Source organism: Talpa occidentalis, unplaced genomic scaffold, assembly GCF_014898055.3.
Source record: "Talpa occidentalis isolate TD23 unplaced genomic scaffold, MPIMG_talOcc4v2.1 talOcc4.3, whole genome shotgun sequence".
Classification (NCBI taxonomy): Eukaryota; Metazoa; Chordata; class Mammalia; order Eulipotyphla; family Talpidae; genus Talpa; species Talpa occidentalis.
In genome coordinates this window covers 34,385,918-34,411,680 of record NW_023603184.1, presented here as the reverse complement: position 1 = coordinate 34,411,680, position 25,763 = coordinate 34,385,918, and the positions used below count along the sequence as shown (strand labels likewise).

General features: G+C 48.1%; 1 protein-coding gene and 1 long non-coding RNA gene across 3 annotated transcripts in view; both read left to right on the top strand.

Annotated features, from left to right (window-relative positions):
• The first annotated feature begins 212 nt into the window (after positions 1 to 212).
• On the top strand, positions 213 to 1,509 carry LOC129146595 (uncharacterized). The gene is made up of 3 exons (XR_008553494.1): positions 213 to 246; positions 683 to 814; positions 1,086 to 1,509. It is a non-coding gene; the product is annotated as an uncharacterized LOC129146595 (long non-coding RNA).
• A 12,669-nt stretch (positions 1,510 to 14,178) lies between these two features.
• LOC119255532 (olfactory receptor 2AG2-like) overlaps positions 14,179 to 25,763 on the top strand; it is a 50,119-nt gene continuing 38,534 nt past the window's right edge. Inside the window, exon 1 of one of the 2 annotated variants that reach the window (XR_008553493.1) lies at positions 14,179 to 14,213. Coding sequence is in view for 1 of the 2 variants with exons in the window: in XM_054699423.1 (XP_054555398.1) it covers positions 14,208 to 14,213 (6 nt within the window). In the remaining variant the exon portion in view is untranslated. The remainder of the gene's footprint in view (positions 14,214 to 25,763) is intronic. The other variant, XM_054699423.1, reaches the window with a different exon arrangement.

The following is a 25,763-nucleotide window of genomic DNA, read 5'->3' as shown; positions in this document are numbered from 1 at the left end:
CAGCCCCGCGCCCCGGGCCCTCTGGGGGCTCCCGAGGGCGCCGGCTCTGGCCGCTCCGCCGGACGGAAGCCCCGCCCCGGCTCCTCCTTGGCCGCGCCCCGCTCCGCCCCCCGGGGGACCCCGAGGCCCCGACCCCGCGGCTTCTCCTGAGGGCAGAGCTGCGTCGTGGGGACATGGGGGGGGGGGGGGGGCGGCGGTTTCTAAACGGTCATCAGAATTCGTGGGGGACATAAGCGACGCGCTTCTGTGAGGGGAGGGGAGCTGCGGGGTGCGGGGTGTGCGGGTATGAGAAAGGGGGACGTGAGGGGGTGCGGGCTGGGGTGGGAGGAATTAGAGCCACCTGAGAGGAGGAGGAGGGTTTGAGGGGCTGGGGCCCCCGAGGGAGAGTGTGAAGGGGGCACTGGCAAGCGCAGCCCGCGGACCCTCCAGTTCAGGATTTCTGGGTCCAGCAGCTTCTGATCTGTGCGTGGGGAGATGCGGGTTGGGCCCTGCTTTGGGCGCTCATCTCCCCCCTCACACTCAGTGCAGCTGGAGTGGGGGCTCCACCCTGGACTGGGGGTACCCCGGGGAGCAGCTGGGCCAACCCCTTGGAGGTCACCCCGTTACCCAGATGTCTGGGCCGGGAGGTCAGGGCCGGCAGCCCTGTGGGGTCTGGGCTGACTGGGCCTCAACTCCTCTGCAGGTGGGACCAGAGATCACCAGCTGCCCGGGTTCAGCACCTTCAGGAGCCCAGAGGTGGGCACAGGAGGCCTAGGGAAGTGCCCCCCCCAGCTCCTCCAGAGCCACTTCGTGGACAATAAGACACCCCATCCAGGTGAGTGGATGATTCTGCCCAGGCCCCTCAGCCCTGGGCTGTGATGTGGCGTTTCTTCCGCTGCCTGCACTGACCGAGCAGGGGAACCGGGGCCTGGCAGAGCTCCTTCCCGGGAGGTGGGGCCCTGAGCAGTGTGTTCCCCAGGGCTCCTGTGGAGACTAGTGGAGACGGGTGGGGAGACGTGCTGCTGGACATCCCGGACATAGTGGCCAGCGCCAGGCTAGACCAGGACGCACACACTGGTGAGGGCCTCCTGCTGTGTTCCCTTCAGCAACACCAGGTTGTCTCGGGACATCCACCTGAACAGGTGAGCTGCTGCCGAGCCAGGGGCCTCCCTGCTGCCTTGTGAGTGGCCTGCGTGCAGTGGGACTGGCCAGCCAGGTCACACCTTCCCCTCTGCAAGGAGAAGACCAATGAAGATGAAGGCTCAGATGATGTGCCTGCTGTGCTGGTCTTTTTTTTTTTTTAATTTATTTATGCATACAAGAACTGGGGTCCAGGCCAGAGGTGCAGGAGGTGACAGGATCCACCAGAGACAGAGTGGGGAACAGAACAGGCAGATAGACTCAAGTGCTGAGGGGAGCAGCAGGCAAGTCAGGAGAGGTCTCCTGCGCCATGTGGGTAGCTCCCTGGCCTGCTGGGGATTGAACTTGTGCTGCCGAGGCTGCGGACAGCTTCACAGCGCTGTGCTCAACCACTTTCACCACCAGGGAGGCCCCTGGTCTTGGACAGTTACGACCTGGCTGTGCACACCCAGGTGTCTCAGCAGGCACAGGAGCTGGTCCTCAGTCATGGCAGCCCCTTCATGGAGACCCAGACCAGGATGCAGCAGGTGAGAGGCTCCCTCCCCACAGCTGGCCAGACCCAAGTCAGCGTCTTTGACCCTGCCTCCAGTTCAGGGACCCTCTGGGTCCCTCAGGATCCCTGTGGGAGTGAGGTAGGCCAGGGCCGGGGTCTGGGCTGACACAACTCCAGGGGGAGGTAGAGAGTTGCCCTGAACCAGGCTGGGGCAGTGACCCTGGGGCAAGTCAGTCTGTTCCCACAATGCCCCACAGGTCCTCAGCCCTGACACTAGTGGGTTGTTGGAGACAAAGGACAGTAGCTCAGATGGGAGCTGGGCATAGTGTCCTCAAGTTTGGTTCTAGAATTATGGTACCCCTTGCTCCACGAGATCCGCCTGATAGGTGGAGTGGGGCATTGGACAGCAAAGAACAGATCCCCATTCTGTTTGCAGGTGCAGATGTGTGAGAGGGTTGGTATCTGCTGTGCTTGCTAGGGTCCCTACTGGGCCCCTGAGGGTCCCCCTGCTGAGTCAACCCTTTCTTCTAGGTCCTGGAAGATCCAGCAGCAAAAGGTGTGAAACTGAGATCCTAGATGTGAATGGCCGGTTGCAGCATCTGCAAGTGTCTGCTCACCTGATGATGGCACTGGGTCCGGTCTGGATTCTCTGCTGGTCTTCACTGTCACTGTACAGGAGCAGGGCAGGGCAGGGGAAGAGATGGAAGGTGGGAAGGAAGGAAGGGCCATAGGAGCCTAGTCAGGCCAGAGGATAGAGTTGCCCCCACACCCTCCTACCGTGGTTTGCACAGACTGTCCTGGACTGAACCAGAGGCGCACGCACCAGCCCTGCTGTAGCCGTGCTGGCCCAGCTGACCAGGCATCCCACAGACTCAAGGAGTGAGTGGATGGTTTTGATCATGGCCTCTGGCTGAGGTGGGGAGGCTGAGGTGTGGGCAGCTCACCAGGCACAGTGACTGCCTCTGCCTTTGGTGTGTCTGGCAACTCCTGCAGAGCATCTAGGTGCTTAGGAACAGACCAGTCTGGTATTTTGGTTTGAAAACTTAAGAGTGGTCAGGGGATTTGAGACCTAGAGTGAGCCTCTCCAGGCTGGTCAGTGTAGAGGTGTGAGTTCCCAGAATAGGCTCAACATGGTCGAATGCTTGTGGCCTGGTGGTTGCTCAGGAAGAAAACCTGACTGCTGCCACCCAAGTGTGCATATTGGGGCACTGGTCCGACTGACCCTGAGCTTGGCTGAGTGGCTAGGTGTGGCAGGTACAAGGCGCCAGGTAGCCAGATCCGCCTCAGACCTTCATCTTGCCAGTGATACTCTGGCTCCATGAATTTGGAGCCTGTCACAGTCCTGGGTGGGGCATGGACTATGGGCATCACAGGACAGGAGGGGTGTCTTGGGCTTGGCAGCCTGCTGCCCAGCAGACTGGGGAGGATGGGGCTTCATGGTCCCCTCAGTATGCCAGGGCCAGGGTAGTCCTGTGAGCCAAGCCAAGGCAGAAGGATAAGGTACATTTAAATCCATAAAAAATGGTAGTGATTGGGGTAATCTATTAGTAACCTCATGGATGACTGGAAGGGAGGGTTCCGACCCCCAGAGCCATCGCCTTGGGAAGAGGCCTGCAGCCTGGGCTCTGTAGAGTTTATTTGCTGCGGGGAAATCATAGGCTGTACCTTAGCTGAAAGAGAGCACACTGGGTCAACTTCTGCCCCAATCCATTTGCCCTCCTCGGGCGAGGCCCATGGGCCTGTGTCCCGGGGGCTTCTGCCTGGCTGCTCTCTGGCTCTGATCCCCAGTGTCTGAGTGCCAGCCCTGTCCTGCGCCCTGAAGCTTCTCAAGGAAAAGGGGAAGTGGAAGGGACAGGCAGGGCCCAGGCCTTCCCCTTGTGGTTCACTGCTCCACGAGGATGTGCCTGGAGGAACCTTGGCTTGAGCTGACATGGTGGGGAGAGTCCAAGTTCAGCCTCCTGAGGTAGAACATGGAGGCCTGAAGGTGCCTGAGGACTCTGTTGTGAGAGGATGGTCTTGATCATGGCCTCTGGCTGAGGTGGGGAGGCTGTGGTGTGGGCAGCTCACCAGGCACAGTGGCTGCCTCTGCCTCTGGGGTGTCTGGCGCCTCCTGCAGAACATCTGGGTGCTTTGGAACAGACCAGTGTGGCATTTTGGTCTGAAAACTTAAGAGTGGCTCGGGGATTTGAGTCTTAGGGTGAGCCCAGGCCCAGGGCTGGGCCAGGGTATTGTGCAGGAAATACTACATGCCCTCCTGGGGCAGCCTGAGTAGCATTTGTCCATAGGCAAGCATTTAAGTTACAAGCCCCTCCTCTTCTCCCACCCTGGGGGCTCAGGCCCACCTCACCCCATACCTCGGGCACATTCAGGGCACCTGTTTCTTCTGCTCTGCCCAGGATGCCCTGGGCACAGTCGTTGCCAAAGGATACACGCAGGGAGGGCCCCTCGTTCCTGCCATTCTCTGCAGGGTCCTGCAAACTCACCACGCAGCACAAACACACGCCCTTGTGTGCAATATTGTGCTGGACCCCAGCACACACACCTTTGCAGCTTCAGCAAAGTGTACGCCATGCTTGTCAGCATCCACTCCCCATGGATGATGAATGCATCCCATAACCTCAAGGTCAGCAGGAAGGGTGTCTGTGTGCAGGCCACACTGGGGGCCCCCTGTACCTCTAACACCCCCAAGTGACTCTGCGGTCCCCATGATCCTACCAAGCTGAGTCAACATCCTCCGTCCTCTCATCTGGATAGACAAAAAAACTCATTTTCCAGGAACAGGGCTCTTGGAAAATGGGATCCCCTTGAACTAGGAGGGGTGACGAGGCCTGACAGTTATTCTGCTATCCTGGGGCCTGCAGGGATCCCCCACATAGTGGGACTGCATCCCAAAGAAGGTACCCAATGCTGTGTGTCCAAGGGCATGTCTGCACCCTGGGTTGACCTGGCCACCCCAGCTCTGGGCTACGCCTGGCCACCCTCAGGCAGGCCTTACCCTGTGGAAGAAGCACTGCAGGAACCACAGTGTCCCATAGGACCAACTGGGCAGCTGTTCCTGGTCCTAAGTTCAGGGCACAGGGTGCTCATGGTCCAAGTGGCCACTAGCCTCCCGACTCATGGGCCCTGGGCAGGACGCTTGGGCTGAGGATGCCCACCCTGCCCTCTTGTTCAGCAGGGAGCTGGGCCAAGCATCAGCTCACCATGTGCTGTTTTAATCTGGGGAGTGTTAGACCGATGGTATGGTCGTGATGGACCAGGAAGCGCCTCAGTTTCAGACACTCATGGCTAATGAAACCCAGAAGGCCCCACACCCCGAAATAGGAGCCTGCCCCAGGAGGATGGGGGTGGGGCACTAGCAGGGTCCACAGCTGAATCTTCTTCCACACCCTAACTTTCAGAAGCCCACGGCCCTCCCTGCCCCAGTTGGTATGTGGTTCCCAGGGAGCAGGCCTACCCTTGAAGCCCAAGCCGATAGGGGCAGAGAACCCCAGTGTCCCCCACCCTCCCTTGCACTTGCTGCCCCAATTTGCCTGGTGCCCCTTCATGAGGTTCAGGCAGACATTCTGACCCAGATGTGCTCCTCATAGGTGCAACTTGGGCATGGAGGCCCCCCAGGTGGGTGATAGGTGGTGCATGGCCATTTCCTGACCTTGGGGGCAGTGAGGGGCACATAGGGCGATGCTTCGCTTCCTCTGACCCTGGATTGTTTGGACTGTTGGTCAGATGTGAGAATTCTCATGCAGGGCTTTGAGAATTGTGTGGACAAGGGAGAGCTGAGGCCATAGGAGTTGAAGGTCCAGGAGGGGACACATGGGGATTGGGGTGACCTTCCCTGATGGGAGTGGACTGGGTGGGGTCCTCAGCCCAGGCAACATGCAGCTGTCACCCGCCACCCCCCCACCCCCCCTCCCGCCCCCCACCCCGGCACCGTGCAGCGCATGTGCATCATCCATCGTGAGTTCATCCAGAGGCCAATGGGTCTTCCTCCTCCAGAAACAGGAGTACCGCCACCATCTGGCTCAGGTGCTGCCAGTGGTTCCCCCTCCCGCAAGAGCCAGAGACTTGAGGTGCCTGCCTGGAATTGCGGCCTTCAGGGTGCCTACGACGGGACACTGCACAGGGTAGAGACCTTGGTGGGCCTGCAGAGCCCCTGACTCAGTACAAGTGCCATGGTGGCCCTGAGCCCAGCTCTCCAGCCACTGTCCCGGTGTCCTTTCACATGAGGGGTGCCAGGACATCAAGGTCTGGGGATCCTGGCTTGAGAGCGGGTGGGGTGGAGGGTGGGGCTGACCCACCACAGGCAGCACTGGGAGGAGGCCCAGGCCCGGCTGCAGGAGGCTGGCTGGACCCCTGCAGTGGACTCAGCTGGTGCTCCCGGAGGGGATGTAGTGCAGAGAGCAGGCAGAGTTGGAGCAGCTTCCGCGGGACCTGCCTCCCTGTCAGCCTCCTTCTTATGAAGTTGGGGTTCATGGGAACCTTCATCCCTGCTCAGTTTCTGATGAATATTATGGTATCTCCAGGGTGAATGTTTTGACCCTAGGAGTGTACTGCATCATGTTCCAGGGTGTGGGGAGTGAGATGCCCTTTCCAGTTCTGAGAGGGGTCCCCTTTTAGACTCCAGCCCCTCCTGAGGTCATCTCTGGCTGTGGGCCTGAGTCCTGCAGCACGTCTTGAGGGGTGAGGACCATGAGGGGGGAGGGTGGGGTAGTCACCGGGTTGTAGATGGAACAGGTGACCTACACGTTGAACAGGGCTTACTGTTCCGGGGGGGAGACGGGGAGATGCTGCCAGTGCCCCAGCTCCGCGGGTCTGCCCTACCCTGCCTGCAGAGCCCAGGCCTCCTGAAGCCTCAGCCAGATGAGCAGGGCCATCTCCGGGCCCCTCAGGGTTCGGTTTGGGAAAGTCGACAGAATGAAGTGCAAATATCTCTTGTCCATTGGATGAGTTTTAGTGTGCCTTTTTTTGTTTGTACTTATTAAAGTTCATGTCTGGCATTTATGGCTCCATGGATTTTCACCAAGGAGTGCGGCTGCCCTCCCCGCTCCAGCCCCTTCTTCCTGAAAGTGCCCTGTGCAGCCAACACTCCTCCTCTGGGACCCCTGAGGCCTCCACATGTCCTACTGGGTCCCTGGCCTACTCCCTCCCTTCTCCCTGAGTACTCCCCAGCCCTTCTGACCCTCCAAAGACCCAGCAGACCCATGTCCCCTGGAAGTCCCAACCCCACTGAAGCCAGAAGCAAAGTCCCCACTGTTCCGAATCCTTCCACAGACCCAGGACCCCAGCCCATTTCAGATTCCAGTTCTCACGGCCTCTGGAGACTGAAAGGGTCTGTGCTGAAAGGGGTGGGCTATGTCCTCACTCAGCTCCCCAGAAAGAGACCCGTCCCTGTCCTTGGGGCTGGGCTGCCCAAGGACTGACAGCCTCATGCAGCCAGGTGTACTGGGGCCCATCCTGCCTGGTCCCCTCAAAGTGTCTGTCTCTGCTATCCACAAATTCCTGTACCCCAACCTCACCCCTCCTGGCTGTTACTTCTGCCACTCTGGCCCCTCTTTTCCCCTTGCCTCACCAGAACTTCTGACCATGACCAACCCTGGACTCATCCAAAGGGGGCTTCAGAGCCCTGCTGGGGCCCTGTGCCAAGAGTAGCCCTTGAGGGTTCACCTCACAGGGCCTCGGGTCTCAGCTGGCTTCTTGCCCTGCCCCCACCACAGCCACATGCCCACATAGCCGATGCCTGTGCACGTCCCCTACTCAGCTGTCCACTCAACCTGAGGCAACATACCTCAACCACCCTCCATCTGTCTGCCCTCCAGCCCCCTTACTGGGGCCTGTCTCCATGTGGCGATGGCCTGGCTACCTGATCCCGCACAGACCTGTGGAACCATAGCCTAAAGGACTGGCTGGGAAGGTGCTCCCAAGCTCCCGTGGCCACATCCTACCAAGGTACTGTCCCCAGGTCTGGCCCTCCCTCTGATGCTGAGACAGACACTGCTGCTTCTGACCCCAGGCAGGCAGAGGCCACACTTGCAAGATCCAGGGCCCTGGCCCAAGGTCCAGCTCAGTCCTGGTCCATTTCCCAAGCTGAACTGCAAGGTCTCAGCACCAGCCCACGACAGCCCCCTGGACCTCTGTGGACTCTGGGGTAGGAGGTCCTGAGGGGGGGAGATGGACCCTGTCTCCTGAGATACGCTTCTCCACGTCATCCATGCCCAGACAACTTCCTCTCGCATATTCTATCACCCACTCTGTCAATCAAACTTCCCACATTTCAGCATTTTCCCTCCTGCGCTCTCCACCCCTGCCGACCCCTCGTCCCATCCTCCTTGTATTCCTCTTTCCACCCTCCATCTGTCCACCCTCCAGCTTCTCCACACCCACCCTCCTCTCACCCCCAACTCCCTGCAGTCTCCTCTCCAATTCCTGCCTCCATCTTCCTCATCCTCCTCCTGTCTAAGTTTCTCTGCATTTGCTTTCACCCCCTCCCCACTGTATCCCCCTGCGTGCTACAATTACTCCATGGTCGTCTGGCTTCTCCTCCTGCAGCCCCATCTTCTCAGGCTCCTCCTGCGTCTCACTCCACATCTTCCTTTCCATCCATCTCCATCACGCTCTCCCTCATCTGCCCCATCGCCGCGCCTCTGTTCATCTCCAGCTGGTCTCCATGCTTATTCCTCATCACCATCCCTGCGTACGCCTCCTCATGCCCCAAGCATCCCTCTGCCTCACCACCCTCGTTTGCTCATCTCACCTCTTTCTCTGTCTTTCCTTTCCTCCTCACCCTCCATCATCTTCATCTCCCATCTTCCTCTTCCATGCACCTCCATCCAGCTCCATCCAGCTCCATCCAGCTCCATCCACCTCCATCCAGCTCCATCCACCTCCATCCACCTCCATCCATCTCCATCCACCTCCATCCACCTCCATCCATCTCCATCCAGCTCCATCCAGCTCCATCCAGCTCCATCCACCTCCATCCATCTCCATCCAGCTCCATCCAGCTCCATCCAGCTCCATCCACCTCCATCCACCTCCATCCACCTCCATCCACCTCCATCCATCTCCATCCAGCTCCATCCACTTCCATCCACCTCCATCCACCTCCATCCAGCTCTATCCATTCTTCATCCATCCATCCACCTACTGTACCCTACTCTTCTCCATCCAGTGCCTCTTATGTTATCTTCATCCTCTGCGAGCTCCCTCTGTCCATATTCCACTGCCACGCTCTCCCTCTCTCATCCTCTCTCATCTCTCCAAGGTTTGTGTTCATTCTCCACCTTCTCCTTTCTGTTGCCTTTCCATTCTCAACAGCATGCCTGCTCGTGTCACTACCTCCTGCTTCCTCTGTCACCTCCTCCCTACATTTCAGCATGCACTTCCTCTTTCACTCTCTGTCTTACTGCAAATTCTTCTCCAATGTCCTCTGTATCTTCAGCATGTAGCCTCTTCCAGCTTCCATCACCTGCCTCTCCATCATCCTCATCTTCTTAATTGAACTACCCATGCTCCTCCCCCCTCTTCTGCTACTGCTGCCTCACCTCCATCCTCGTCTCCATCCATGTCGTTCTCATCATTCATCCTCACCACCTGGCCACTCACCCTTCCCCTCCAGCCCTCCTCCTCCTGTCCACTGCTCCCTGTAGCCCCTACTGGGAGATCATTAGCTTCTGATCAGCCTCCTCTGCTGGACAGTGGCACCACGGGAAGCTCCCTAGACCCATGGGGCTATGGAGGCTGGAGAGGAGGGTTCATATCAGTGCCAGGGGCACGTCAAACTCAGATTCAGACCACAAGCCCTGCCCACCCAGGAACCTCTGTCCCTACAGAACCTGAGACGAGTAGGGAGCAGAACACACTCACCAGGAGGCCTGTCGCTGTGAGACCTTGTCTCCTGGACGTGTGGGTCGAGCCCTGCAATCGAGCGGGCAGATGGGTCAGTGAGAGATGAGACAGAGACAGAGACTCCACCTGCCAGGTACAGGGAGAAGAGTGGCTGCTGGGCACTGGGCAGGACCTTGGGTGCTGCCATTCCACCCGACGATGGTGCTTCCACTGTTGGAGGTGGGTCACTTTTGTCCTTGAATCCTTGACCTTAGGATCTCCCATCTCTTCCCATTCTATCCACCTCTTCACCCCTCACCCTCTCCAACGTCCTCTCCAACTTCCACCTCTGTGCCCCACTGTCCCATCTTCACTGTCTCATTCGTCCTCTGCCTCCTGCTCCACCCTCCACCACTGCGCCTCCATCCTCTGCCTCCCTGAATGCTGCAGGTGACCACGACCTACTCTCCATTTCTTCTTTCTCCCCCTCCAAAACCCCGCTCTGTCCAGCCTCGCCCCACTCTCCTCACGTCATTCTCCTCCTCCGGCCTCCTTCTCCGCCTGGTCCAGCCGGAAACATCTGCCTCCTCTTTCTGTATCCTCCTGCAGCCTCCACCCGGTTCTCTCATCCTTCTGCACCCGCTTCGTCCTCCAGCTTCCCCTCCACCTGGCCCCTCCTTCACCCCCACCTCCAGCCAGCTCTCCTGTCATCTGGTAACGCTGCTCCATCCTCCGTGTTTCCACCTCCTCCACGGCCGCTGTCTCACCCTCCCACCGCCTCCTCTGTCCACACCCCACTGACTCCTCCTCACGGTCCGCCTTGCCCATTCTCGAGCGTCTTCCACTCCACACCGTCCCCCTCTCCCCACGCTTTTCCATCTTCTCTGTCTCTCCTCCTCCTCTTCTTCCTCCCAGTCTTCTCTCCACTCTCCCCCCACCGACTCTCTCGTGTGCCTCTGCTTCCTTCTCCACCTGCTAGGCACCCTCCCTCAATCTCCTCTCCACCATCTGCTTCCCCCTCTGATTTCTCCTCCTCCTGCTTCATCTGTTCCTAAACAGACACGCACAGACTGGTATGTGGGGGGGGGGGACCCAAGGGTGGGACCCATCACATCACATCCTTTTTATTTATTTATTTTTTTAAATAAATTTTATTTTTATATTCCCCATACAATTGCAACCCCCTTATTTTGACCCCAATTCCTCCCCTCCCCACTTCCACCCCCCATAGAGTGTCTCTGGTTCACAGTTTTTTGTTGATTTTGATTTTCACTTTCTTATAGTTATTCTTTTTCCTGGTCCCTTATTTAAGTTCTCTAGATTCCTGCTATGAGTGAGACCATCCGGTATTTTTCTTTTTCTTTCTGGCTTATTTCATTAGAGATTGTTCCCGGTGCCACTCACAGCCCCGCCAGGACTGTCTGAGTCCATCCCGACACGGCCAGGCTGCAAGGCTAGGCTCTTTGATATGTCTCAGGTGGTGGAACGCACACTGTCATTTATCTTTTCAGTACCCATATCGCTTATCCGTGACCTGTGAGCATGTTTATCATTCAGGAACCATGGATACGTCCTTTGATCTGTTTATATTATTTACCATTTTTACTTGAGCTTTCTAAAATTGGATACATAGCAACTCCTCAACCATTATGTTAATTAAAATTGCAAATATTTTCCCCTAGTTTGAGGTTTATCTTTGATTTTGGTTTCGCCTTTTTTCTTCCTACAGAGCTACTTGATTTTCATGTGATGAAACTTTTCACTTTCTCAAAGTGTCTTAAGAAAATGTGCCTCAATTATACAGACTTTTCTTCTGGATTGGGGAGTGTAGAGGCATTTCTTGTGTACTTTGTACATTCCTTTTATAAACAAACTTTTGATCCATTTGTTTTAATCTGAATTAATGTGAAAGTGAGATGAATATTTTTCCTGTGGCATTCAATCACCAAATCACTTACTGAGTAATGTTTGTCTTAGATCAGAACACTGGCTTCTCAACCTCCCATAACCATTTGGGAAACTCTTAATTATGGCAAGATAGTCATCTGTATTTATATTCTAGACACTGGGTGGGGGAGGGGGTATTTCATTTCTCTTGTGACACTTTTGCAAACTTTTTGGGTATTTTTCCACATGAAGTTTAAAATCAGCTTATCTAGATCCCTCAGCTACTTGCATAACATCTCCCTGTGCTCCCTTGCAGTGGGCGTGGACCTAGGGAAAGGTGCTGCTCTGTGGACCCTCTTATCAGAAATCTCCACTGACATTCCAGGGTGCGGCCTGCAGGGGGCGCTCACACATCATCATTCCCCATTACCTGCAGACACCTGTGTGGTTTGCATCCTCAGCAGGGAGGAGCTCCCCTGACACTTTGAAACTGGGAGTGATCCACCACCCCCAGGAGGTTCTATCTGGCCTGCCAACAGCTGCATCAATGAGGAGTCGTCAGTTTTCAGATTCCTTTTTCTGCATCTATTGAAATTGTTATATGGTTTTTATCCACCACAAAAACAAAAAGGCAAGCCATATACTGGGAGAATTTATATGCACATCACATGTCCAACAGGGGTTAATTTCCAAAAGAAACAAAAAATCCCAATACAATTCAACAGCAAAAATCAAACAACCCAATCAAAAAACGGGAAAAAGACCTAAACAGAAACTTCTTCAAATAAGACACACTAATGACCTGCAGGCACATGAAAAAAATTCTGAATATTATTTTAAAGGAAATTCAAATCAGAATCACTGTGAGATAGCACCTCTGTAGGGTAAGGTAAAATCATCAGGCTTTTCTGCCCTCCCGCCATTAGGATAGATGACCGAACCCTGTGGTCCCTAATGCATGCCTGATGGCGGGCACCTGGAGTCGGGTGTGGGCATAGGTAGATGGGATTCACCTGGGCTAACACTGGGCTTTTAAGGGCGGCATCACGGGGACGCCAGCAGAAGCCGAGAAGCCGAGAGAAGAGAAGCAGAGAGAACACCAGAGAGAGCCCAGATAGAGTGAGGATTTGTTGGGGGCTGGGAGGATTGCCAGCCTCCTGGCCCCCCAGCACCCCTGCCTGCCATATGCCTGGTAAATCTAAATAAAAAACCTGCAAAAGCCATTGAGGACTCTGACTCCTCCTTTACCCGGTCTGCTGGATCAGAAAACCTGCTCTGTGTCCATTGCTGCCCACCACAACCTCAAACCTATGAAAATGTGACAGAGGTTAAGAGTAGAAAAGTTGCAAAGGAGGCAACACAAGATCCGAAACCTGGTTCACACAAGGCTTGGAGCTGGAAGTGAGGGTAGAAGCGATTAACATAGTCGTTAAGCCAGCTATAGAAATGAAAACTCCTTAGGCGCCAACTGCTATAGCAGGTATCAGACTACTGTAGGGAGTATCAGGAGGTACAGAGCAGAGGTGGGATATGGAGATTGGAGCCATTGCAGAGAATCCTGACCCTAACAAATCAACCTAGTCACACCCTAGAAGTAATTAGGCGAACAAAAGTTAACTCCCTGAAGGGATAAGCCCCTCCCAAAAAGAGGACTTTCAGTGCATTTCTGCACTGGCACGGGGAAGCAGCCCTCCTGCCCGCTGGCGACCTGTGACCGTGCAGCTTCTTCTCTTCACTGACCTCCCTTCACTGACCTCCCTTTGCAAAGCAGCAGAGGCTGCTCCTCCCAAAGCTGCCTCCTGGGACTATGCAGGCTTCTCTTTGCAAACCTGTCTCTTTCAGGGGCAGCTCTTTTCTGCCGGCTTGTGTCTGTACAAACATTCTTTATCCTTCCCTCTCTTTTATAACACACCTGCCCTTTTGGATATAACTAACTCCTCTGTCTTGCAGACAAACTCACCTGGGAAACTCGCTGGTGCCGCTGAAAGGGGAGCTCTGGCAAAACTTCCTAGAGTTAACCTGTTGCAGAAATAAATTCTAGCCTTTTACCCAGGCAAGGGAAGAGCAAGCGGTACTTCAGGAATGGTGAGGTCAGGAGAAGCTTTATTACTCATGCATGAGGTCTCAGACCTGGGTAGCCCTGTAAAGTCTGAGCACCTGTCTAGGTACAAAGGGTTTCTTTTTATACACAACCATCTTACATTGATAACATAGGTCAGTAAGCACAAAAGTTTGTGAAAGACAGGTATTCGAGGATGCCTTGGGAGAGCAATCAGTCTGGGCAGCTGTCTGTCCTTGTTAAAATGTAAACTCATTTAGGTAATCTCATCTAGATAAGCAAAACTTGTTTACATTTACTTTGCATTATTTACTGCACCAGGCCTATGACTCTTTTAGTGACTGTAGCAGGGATTGGGAGGGGCCATTGGGGGATTACCTTCCCAGAGGTGAGCAAAGTAATGGATGTGGCTCTTGGCATCAAAATGAATGACATCACTGAAGTGGCAAATATCTGAGCGCTGTTCATGTTGGGCTGCAGCAAGGAAAGATTTCATTTGCTTAGCGGTTCCCTTTCAAACCCAAAGACCCCACTCTCCGAACCCAACATCTACAAAGGTGACTTCAATAGCAGGGACTAAATTGATAATTAAGCAAATGAAGGAAAGAATATGTAACAGGGTGGTCCCCAGGAAAAGGGGAGGTTCCAGGTTCCCTGCCCCACCCAAAAAGGAGGGTGTTGCTGAGCAGGGTGAGAAGAAGCTGCATTGGAGACTGAGGAAGGAAGGAAGCAGGATGGAGCCAGAAGGAGACCTGGAGGAGGCACATGGAGCCGAGAGACACATTAAGAAACTGCACTTGCCTTTTGGTCGTGGACTAGGTGACACAGATGTGGGTGAGAGACCCGTGGGTATATGACAATGGCGGTTTTTGTCTTGATTTTGATTTTGCTCTTTTCCCTCCATACATGTCTGGTTGTTTATGATCCTTTTCTGGGGGTCCCCACTGGAAGATGCTTTATTTAGACTTGTGGCAGGCTTTGGGGTCTTGCTCTGGGCCAATCCTGCTTGGGTGGACTTTTACCCACGAGGGGACAGGTGACTTTGGGTGCTTGATTTAGAAACTAGATTCTTTGCCTTTCCTGTATTGTTTCCTAATTGCATTAAAGTTCCTTCCCGTTACAGTCTCATATGTTTTGTGCTGATGTGACGGATGGCAGAACCCATTTAGAGTAGGCAAGTTTGCGGAGTCTGGGGTGGCTCTCTCCCTGCCCTGTAACAGATTTATTAAGGAAGACATGAAGGGAAGAGAAGGGAGGGAGACTATCCAATACATTCTTGTTTTTTTTTTATTTTCCATTTTATTTTCTTGTGCTCTATAATCGTGCTAATTGAGATGTCATTAGTCAAAAATTGAAATACAGGTTTTGAGCTATTTCTAATGAATATTCAACTTAAGCTTTTGACAAAACACTCATTTAGAGATTTATTTACAGAATCATGTGCTAATTCTCAAAGTCCCAGAAAAGATCAAAGTGATAGTATTTAACTGATAGGGCTTATTTATATGGTTTACAGAGATGCTATCATAAAAGGGAAAAAAGCTAGACAAGAAACTAACAATCTCTTTCAGTATTTATATCATTTCATAAGGTAGCAGAAACTCTTTGCACCAAAGAAATCAGTCAGTGTTGTGGCAGTTTTTGTAAGACAACTTAAAATCAGCAAAAGATTCTTCCTTTTGGCTTTCTAGGTACAGGACAGGATTGTTCGTTCTCCTGAAAGCAATGCACATCTTTTTAAAGCTGTTGGCTGCCTCTTGGAAGAGCGCTAGAGCAAGTTCTAGTTTATATCTGCTTGTGAGCATGAATCTGCCTCCTTTAGTTGCAGCCACAGCCTCAGTATGAATTATATGAAGGATTTCATGGAAGTAACTGGAACTGTAGCCCTCATTCTGTTGTTCTCTTCTGTGTATGTTTTCTTTAACCAATGTCATAATTTGAGCTGTGATCTTGTTAACTTCTTTTTCAAACCCTTCCAGAGAAGGCCCACACATCTGGAGCTCTGGAGAGGTGATAACATGCTTGGAATAATTGATAGAAAATGTTTTCTTTGTATCCCGATATCTAACTTTATTCACAATATTGGGGTGCTGTTTAAAATGCTCCAGGAGAATGTTCTCTAGGTCAATATCAATGTCAGGACCCTCAGCACATGGGAGTGTGGGAGGCAATGGAATGGAGATGCTCTCTGACCAGACCTTGTTGAACATATTTCTGAGCTCCTCATCATGTAACTCTGTCCCCTGGAAGGCCTTCCCTTTTACTTTTTCTAATAACTTATACTCAAATTTTACCTTTTGCTCCTTCAAAAGGTCTTGTATTTTCTTTCCCCTAATTTGATCCTCACATTTTCTCAATGTTTCTACTACAAGATCCTCTTTAAGATTCTTCAAATCTTTTTCAAATCGTCCTTTCCACTTAGACAAGATTTCTCTATCTAGGTCTTCTCGAAAACATTTTTCAAACTCTTGCTTAATGGCTTCATGTTTTTCCACAATTCGATTCTCCAATGTGCTTCTCTTGATCCCCTCAACATCTCCACTCTGAATCTGGCTGGTTAGATGACTCTGCAAGTCCAGCACGTGACTTCTCAGTTGCCAGGTCCAGCTGATGTACGTGGTCTCCAGTTTAGTCACAGCCAGGACCTCCTGGGTGTTCTTGAACCTGAAAATGAAGTTCTCGTTCACTAAGGCCTTCCATAGGTCCCTTATCCGGACATGAAGTTCCAAGAACTTCAAAATGCTTGTTCTCGATTCTTTAGCATGCTTAAGAATCCTGCTTTTCAGTTCCTGAACACTGAGACTGTAGCAGGGATTAGGAGGGGCCATTGGGGGATTACCTTCCCAGAGGTGAGCAAAGTAATGGATGTGGGTCTTGGCATCAAAATGAATGACATCACTGAAGTGGCAAATATCTGAGCGTTGTTCATGTTGGGCTGCAGCAAGCGCCATTACATCTAGTTTCTCTTGCAACCGTGTTCGCATTTCCATACTTTCATTCGTGTCGATGATTTCTTCTATGTTTTGATGAACAAACAGGCATCTTGGAGAGATATTCAGTTGTTTCATTCTGAGAAAGGCATGGACAGTTATTTGCAGAATATCTTGTATTTCTGATAGATCCTTCCCAAAAATATTGATTAGAGTTAAGTTTCCAAGTCCAATGACAAAAGTTGCCAATTCATTTTCCTCATTCTGTGCTTTGCTATTAATGACCTCTGAGGCCCGAAGTCCTTCTGTGTCTACAAGGAGCAGAAAATCAAAGCCCAACTGTTCCCTAAGCACCTCTTCCACCTTGAGGAGCTGCATGTAGGCACCTCGGGTGCATCTCCCAGCACTGAGACTCAACTGCAGCCCAAACATTGCATTCAGCAAAGTGGACTTCCCTGAGCTCTGCAGGCCAAGGACAGAGAGAACAAAAACCCGTTTGTTCCCAATTTTCTCAGAGACCTTGTTGAAAACAGCTGCTACCCACTTCAGGGGCACATAAGAAGCATCCCCATCCATCAGCTCAATGGGGGCCCCAGATATCATCAGATCAGCAGCCATTTGGGGGAGGGAGAGAAATAGTGTATTTGTTTTTGCAGAAGTTTCTTCCAGAGCTTCATAGATCTGACCCACTTCTCTCAGGAGATGCTCAATTCCCAGGGTGGAGTTTCTGATGTCTCTGGAAACAATTTCTAGCTCAGACTCCCAGCGTCTGAGGGAGTCTCTCTTTGAGCGCTTCTGCTTTTCTGTTTGCACCTGAGCCAGCAGTTGTCTGTACTTCAGGTGGAGGGTTTCTAATTCTTTGCTGGTTAGTTGGTCTATTAACATACTCAACCCCTGCAGAAAGTAGAGCTCCGTGTGGGTGTCTAGGTGTGTCTGAAGACTTTCAAGTAGGGTCTTCATCAAATCGTTAAGGATAATCACTTTGTGATACTGTTCACAGCGTATTTTCTGCTTTTCCATCTCAATCTCATTCTTGTATTGTTCAATGCTCCTGTTGCCTTTTTCTCTCAGATGATGGAGTTCCTTGTCCTTCTTACACCAATCATGCCATAGACCTCCCTGGAGAGGTAGTAACTTCTCTTTTATCTCAGATAATTTCACTTTTCTCAAGATGTCCATCAGGATGTCTGCTTTTTCTCCTGCTTCTTGGCAGTCTGTTTGGTCCTTGTCAATAATAAATTCATATTTTCTTGCAATGTTGGCCCAGTTACTCAAACTATAAGGAGATGCAGAATTCTTCAGTAACTTTTTTAGTGTAGTTGTAATTTTATCAGCTATCTCTATCTTATTTAGATTCTTGATCCCAATTCTCACCTTGTGAGCAGAATTCTCATCCATAATATTTTCAACACTTTCAAACAAACATATAAGAGGTTTGGGTGATTTCAGAAATTCAAGTAGGAAACTATTCATTTTGTCAAAATCAGAAGTTGACAACAGGATAACCGTGACCGAAGAGACCTCTTGCAGAAACCTGACCTGCCTCTCATGTGTTTCTGCATTTCCATGGAGATTTGTGAAAGCAATGCAATTTTCAAACCTGTCTTCAGCTCTACCTCCTGGGCAGAACCAGCAGAGTTCCACCATACCTTCTACCAAAAAACATCGATTATTGTCTTCCCGAGAATGATGGTGGGGAAAATGGTCATGTTTGCCTTTACTCAGGAGTAAATTCAAAATTTGTGATTTGGAAGTAGAGACATAATTTCCAACTCTTATGAATGATACAACGTGTGTAGGCTGACAACTGATCAACTGGTTATTATAACTTTTAATTTTTTTCTCCCATCCTATTTTTTCTACCTCTCTCCAGCTTTTCCTAATTTGTGTGAGAGACCAAAGTGGCAATTCAATTTTGGAGTTGCACGGATTGGGCACCAAAAGTGGGAGTGCATACTGACAAATGGAAAGTTTGGTTAAAATATACTGTCTTGTAAAATCATCTGCACAGTGAAAAATTGCCATTTGTATGTCCATTGGGTGAATGCAAGTTTGTGCTGTAGTTGATTGTGTTTCTTTGATAATGAAAAAGTCCTCAAGTGTTCCTCCTAGTTCTGTGGTTCTCAGTGCCTGGGGCACAGTAGATAATGTTTCTGTATTATCTCTGTAAACTAGATATCGAAAATGATAATCTAATACCAAAAGTTTTTCTAGAAAGCAAAATGGTAGCTCCCCTTCAGCTTTTGGTTGAGTGCCATGTAGGGAGGTCTTACTTATCAAGAACGTATTGACTTTGGTCATCTTTTTGGGATAATAATTGTCCAGATTAAGTCGCCTGATCAAGTCAGGAAAGCGCTGATTCTTGGTTGCTGCTTCCTTATGATTGCTTCTTTGAGGATCTCTGGGATAAGAAGTAGATTCATTGGGTGTTTTCTTCGGGTTAAAAATTTTTATTAATTTCTAGAAAGAAACAGAGAAAATGATAATGGCCATTATCTATTGATAACAAAGAGACTTAATAAGATTATCATTTATGAATGCATGAATATCATTAGCTTTTTAAACAAATGATAAGATTCTATAAGTTGAATCCTTCTATATGCTAACTCAGAGGCTGACCATTGTATGAAGTATAATACAGGGCCCCCTTCTGGAGGACATAAAATTTATCAATAAATTTTGAGAGAGGTAAGTGAGGAGTTAATTATACTGCATTATGATGTGAGCCTGAAAACACCAATGGTGGCAAGTTCAGAAGCCACTACATTTGAAGAGGTGATTAGGTCTTCTTGAGATGTAAAGTGAGGGAAGACTACAACAAATTGATGTGACATAAACTTATAGAAAGGGGATAGGAAGAAAAGAAAATTTTAAAAGGAATAGAAAGGAACACACCACAAGGTAGATACTGTGGTAAGCACTTGCACAGGCTATATTGTGAATGGATATCATTTTATCTGGCAAAAGAGTGGGTGCATGAGGGCATCCTAGATAAAGAGAACAGAAAAACCAAGGCAAAGACATCTGAAAGTTGAGTATACGTAGAAGATGGAAAGTGATCCAGTACATATGGGTAGAATCAGAAAATGAGGCTTGTGAAGGAAAGAAAAAGGAAGATGAATTGGTTTTTATTTAGTAACCAGCAAGCTTTATAACGCCCCTATTATTGTTGTTATTTCTATTTTGGAGAAGAATGGCTTGTGAAAATTAAACGTGTCCATGGTCATCCACATGTGAGCAGCAGAGACAGGAGTCATAGCTAGCTCTTGCTGGGATTTTGTCTTCTCCAAAACACTTTGGAGACATTTTGGTGCTGACATGGAATGACAGGGTGGGGAATACTATGGATTATATAGAAGCCAGCCGACCTCTTATATTTTGAGCCTGGACACTCCGGTCTATTATTCCAGGGGCAAAAAAACCTCCACCAGGGAAGCTTACAAACCTTTAGTTGTCCTTTATCTCCATCCTGTCCTGCTTCATTCTCTTGCTTCCTTTTCTTTTTCTTTTTTTCAGCTGGGGAAGGGGGAAGATAATGTTCATGAGTAAAACAAAAAAAGTCAGAAGTGCAGTGTTGCCGAAGCTTAACCTCTTCATGAACTATAATTACAAGCTCTGTGCCAACAAATTAACATCAACAAGTTCAACTTTAGTATATCTATTTTCCAAGTGTGACCCAAGTAAAGATATTGGTATTTTATGTTATGGGAATGGTCAAGAAATAAGAGTGACTGTCTCATGGGCTGAAAGGTATGGGCTATAAAAATGACACAAAAAGAATGTTATCAACCAAAAGGCATCAGCTATAGTAACTGGAGTATTGCTGATAAATAAGAGCATTATTTATACAAAGGTATCAATCATAGTCAATATTGATTGACTTGGGTATGGTGGTGGAAAGGGTGTGATGTCCCAATAATTGGTCTTTTCATACTCATATTTTCAAATTTGTTGAGGAAAGAAACCTAAATAAAACTGTAAAAGACTTTCATAAAGAGACTTCCCTGAGGATGACATTTTCTCTTGGGCTAGAAATGGTAATTTGAAGCAATCAATTGTTTCTTCCAAATCAATTGTTTCTTCCATATCAATCCTCAAATATTAAACCTCCTGTTTATCAGCTCCCTCATATTTCTAGGCTGCTTATAGATTATTCCTAAATCTCCTACCTCACTGCTTATATTATCTATGTGATAATCAGATCTTGGGGGGGAAAAATGAAAGTTTCAGGCTAGGTGTAGTTAAGATTTAGTTGAGAATAAAGTTTGTATACAGCTAATTCCCAAGGTTAGATGGTCAGAATGGACAGGTTTGTGGACATATTTTGTAGCTAAGTAGGAGATCTGTGATAGTTTATGAAACATCACCTTCATAGTGATAGAAAAAAGCCTTCCAAATTTCCAGCATAAGAAATAGTGAAAAAAAAAAATCTTTACATCACTCTCCACTGTACCAGCCCTAAAAGTGCCTGGAACAGGATTGAGGTAGTCAACAGAGCACTTACAAAAGAATGATAATCTGTTGACATCAGACTCATCATCAGTAAGTAATAGAAGACAAGCGATTCTTTCAAAATAATAAGGTAAACAGATTTTTAAGTCCAGTTAGAACCTTACTTCTAACCCAGTTATCTTTCAAGTTTGAGAATTGATTAAAAGCACTTTTGGCAACAAACAGGTAGAAAGTGTACTGTCTATATATCCTTTTGCAAGAGGACTTTAGCAGGAAATTATCCAAGAAATAAATGAAGCAATAGAGGTGAACTGTCACTTGATAGGATATTTGTGATATTAGCAAAACAGGGACATTACCCAGATACACATATAAAGGAATACCACAATAAAACTGCATGAAAACAGAAATGAAACCTCCCCAAATGAATGCTACTTGATTTTGTTGTAACTAAGATTTACATATATATATATGTATGTATGTATGTATAAATGATTGATTTTTAACTTTTGGAATAAACCATAAATTAAAGATGACAGTCTTTTTATTATGGTTCTAAGATAGAAAGTAAAGCTTTTCAACTTTGAGGCTACAAAAATAATAGTATTTAAAGGGGTGGGGGGAAGCAAATATTGTCTAAAAAATGTAAAAAATGATAAATGTTAAAATAAAAAAAGGCAAATCATAAGGCGATTAAAAGGAGTTTTGAAAGTAAAAAAAAATAATAATAGTATTGGAAGAGTTTGAAGATATTGTCTCTCATAATGGACAAAAGTTAGGGCAAACAGTAAGCCCAGCCTAACCCCTGCCCAGACAAACATAAAGTCTCACAGGAAAGGCCTGTAGGTCTCAGTTTCTTTTACTCAGTACATCATGTCTGACTTTCAGCGAAAAGTGTTTTACAAGGCAGCTGAAAGAAAACATACTCAAAGAGATAAAGCAAGTATCAGAATCAAATGCAGGTATGGCCGAGATGCTGGAATTATAAACATGAATTTAATCTCAATAGATAATTTTTAAAACACCGGGACACACAGTTCTTTTTATATTTGGTGTTGCTGGTGTGTATAATGAATTACTCAGGGAAAACCTTGAGTCATGTCCAGCAAGAAGGGATAAGTACGGTCACAACTTACACTTTTCCAATGACTGACAGAACTTCTCCGCCAGATTCCGCTGGTTTATGGCATTCAGGACGTCCTTGGTCACAGTTTTACAGTATTCCTCCCCGTAGAACTGGATTAGTTTGTCGGCAAGCATCACTGGGGTTGCCAGCTGGAGGGTACCCCGAGGGATGTGCTTGTATCCCTCAGCAAGAACTATGTTTGTGAGCTGGAACTTGAACCTTGCCAACTCATCCTCTACAAGATCTTCAAGGATGCAAAGCAGGTGTGCCTTCAAGGTGTCTTCCATCTCCTTTGCAGCTGAAGACACGGATGACCTGCAGTTACTGACCTGAAATGGAAAGGTGATGATGGCCATCACAGGAATAATGGAAACAAATAGAAGGCAAATGGTTTAAGAGAAGGGAGAGAGAGAAATAGAAGTGAAAGCAAAGATTTTCTTGCTGGAAATAAACCTTGAGCCCAAAATATGTGTTGGTGATACACATTCCTTAATTTAGAATAGTCCTCCAAGTTTTGGAGTTACTTTCCTTCCCTTTCCACTACCCACATTGTACTCCACCTTTAAAATTCCAAAGAGGGCCTCCCGGGTGGTGCAGCCTCTGCAGCGCCGGTTCGATCCCCAGCCTCCAGTGAGGGTCCCACATGGCGCACAGACCTCTCCCGCCGCCCGCTGCTCCCTTTAGCAGTGTACTGCAGTCCTCTGCCTGTTCTGCTCCCCGCTCTGGCTCTGGTGAATTCTCTCACCCTCCTGCGCTTCTGACTGTACCCAGTGCTCGTATAAATAAATAAATAAATAAATAAATAAATAAATAAATAAATAAATAAATCTTAAAAATAAAATAAAATTCCAAAGAATCCAAAGCTTTACTTTTTATCTTAGAACCATAATAAAAAGACTGTCATCTTTAATTTATGGTTTATGTGTTTTTTTTTTTGTGGGGAGTAAAATGGAGTAGGATCTTAAGAAGGTTATTTAATTTTTTTTTTTTTTACTTTGAAGCATTGGGGTGTAGGCCAGAGGTGTGGGGCGTGAGAGGATTCACAAGAGACAGAGTGGGGAGCAGAACAGGCAGACTAACTGAAATACACTGATGAGGGGAGCAGTGGGCTAGACAGGAGAGGTCTGCTGGACCATGTGGGTTAGCTCCCTGGCTGGCTGGGATCAGACTCAGTCCACAGCAGTGATAGCACTGAAACTTAACCCCTAGCCCACCAAGGAGGCCAGAGGAAGGTTTGTGTTATGCTGAGAAAAGGAAAGAGAAAGGTAGATGTATTGTTTGTTTGTAAGTAGGAAAAATAGTGGATTATGGGCACTTAAAGTGAACACAAGTTTAGAGGAGAATTAAAGACATTTATACTTCCATTGCCTGTGTGCCTTGGGTAGACTGGGAGGTATTTTAGGAAATTCAGTTTTCAAAAGAAATTGGAATGAGTACTAGGGGTTATGGAAAAGTACTTTTCTGATTTCTTTGTAACAATAGGATCTTCAACCTTTTCCTACACCTTGCTCCTTTTGGCCTCTATTTTGCCCTATGTTAAAAAATTACTTTTTAAAAGATGTCAGGTAAGCAAGCATTTGCTCCATTATTGCCTTTTATTACCACCATCATCTTTTACATTAAAAATACCACTGTCTTTCAATTATGTCCTTTCTTGACATCAGACCTGAATGATTCTTCAAACCATTTTACGATGTCATTTCCTTTCCAGACCTGCTTTTGTTTTCCCAAAAATTATGATGCTCCCTAACTTTCAATTCTCACAATTCTTATTATACTTCTATTGTGCCTCATTATTGTTATCTACATATACCAAGGATTTTTTTGTTAAAAGAAAACGTAGTGAAATGGACAGCTGGTAAGCATTGAGCATCATTTACATCCTGAATACTGAGGCAGGTGCTTTGCACACTTTTTTTTTTTTTGCACACTTATTTTTTAGCAAAAAAATAAAATTAGGTAAGAAAATGAAGAGTGATACGGAGTAAAATCTCCAAGGTTAAGAATTCAACACAAGTCTTTCCAATTCCAAAACATGGGATCTTTCCTATTTTTCTAGTGGATAATATATGACTCACTGGGTCTCGTGCAGGGCTGACAGAGATCCCAAGCAGAAAGCCAAAGAATGGGGAGTTCAGGCCTGCATCTGCAAGGCTGAATTATGCCAACAATAATGAACTTGGAAGAGGACCATGAGTGCTGAGTGAGACTGAATAAAGGCCAACACTTTGTGCAGAGTATGACATAGCTACCTTATTCCTGAACTCCTTGTCTATGGAAACTGTGAAATAACAAGTGTTGTTTTAAGTTGCTAAGTTTTGTTTTGTTTTGTTTTGTTATTGTGACTTGTAACTTGTTAAGCAGAGATTAAATTAATACAGATCACTTCTAGGATTTTGACCTGTACAAATAGGTTGCTGATTGTTTCATGCTCTGGGTTGGTTAAAGTTTATTACATGAGCAGATCAGGGATCATTTTTATTTTGCAGTTCCAATTAGGCAAATATGTAGAGATGATAAGTAAACTGGAATAGGGCATACCTTTGAAGGGATGAATCCAACTTAGAGATTGATTAGAAAGTTATCTGTACATAGTATTCACAGTCATGGGGCTAGTATCTTAGAGAGAAAGTAAAAATAGAGAAGAATGAAAGCTCCTAGAGGTGGCGCAGCGGTTGAGAGCCGGTGGCAAAGCTGCCCGCAGCCTCTGCAGCACCGGTTGGATCCCCGGCTGCTCCCCGGCCACGGCCACCGGAGGAGGGTCCCACATGGCGCGCAGACCTCTCCTGCCGCCCGCTGCTCCCCTCAGCAGTGTACTTCAGTCCTTCTCCCTGCTCTGCTCCCCACTCTGGCTCTGGTGAATTCTCTCACCCTCCCGCGCTTCTGACTGTACCCAGTCTTGTATGAATAAATAAATAAATCTTAAAAATCAAATAAAAATAAAAAATAAAAAGAAGCACCCAGGGAGGAGGAGATGGGGAATGAGACACATTTGAGATCCTTGAAGCCTGGAGAATAATGTGGGACAAAAACAAAGGCGTGTTCCATCATATTAAATGCTTTCTGAGAGGTTAAGAGGATAAGAATTGAGAACTGATCATTGTGTCTTCTAAGATATAAGCCGTGATACAACTCCTTTCCATGGATGGAGTAAAAAAGTCTGACAGAAGTGGGTAAAGAGAAAATTTGAAATGAAGACGTGACATCAGCTACATTTTTAAAAATACATTTTGCTTTTAATATAAGCAGAATAAGGGGCTTGTGTTCTCTATTTGTTATATAGATTGTGTGTTTCCCATTGCTACTGTACACTAATGATAAACTTAGAGTTGGCTTAAAAAATTATAAACTTATAAATGGCTTAAAGCCACAGAGATTTATTATTTTATGGCTATGGAGGCCAGAACTCTGAAGAGTCTTGTGGGGATAAAATCAAGGACTGGTTTGGGGGCACTAACTAGTTCTTTCTGGAAAAAATTCCAGAGGAGAATCCATTCCTTACCTCTTATAACCTCAGCCAGCATTTCTTGGTTTGTGGCTTTCTCTCATTCTAATTTCTATGTCTGTGGTCACACTGCCTTCTCTTCTCTTCTGTGGTAAAAATTCCATCTGTGTCCTTCTGATGTGATAACAGTTAGGACTCTCTTGGACAATGCAGAACAATCTCCCCACCCACAGTCCCTTTTGCCAAATAAAGCAAAGTTTACAAATTATAGGAATTAGGATATGAGATACTAGTGATTTGACACTAGGAAATGATGAGGTTTAAAGGCAGGACTGTGTTAATAGGAAAAGAAAAAAAGATACTCAAAATCTACTTAAGGTTTTAAAATAGCAGGAATTCTTTTGACTGTGTAAATGGAGACATAGGAAACC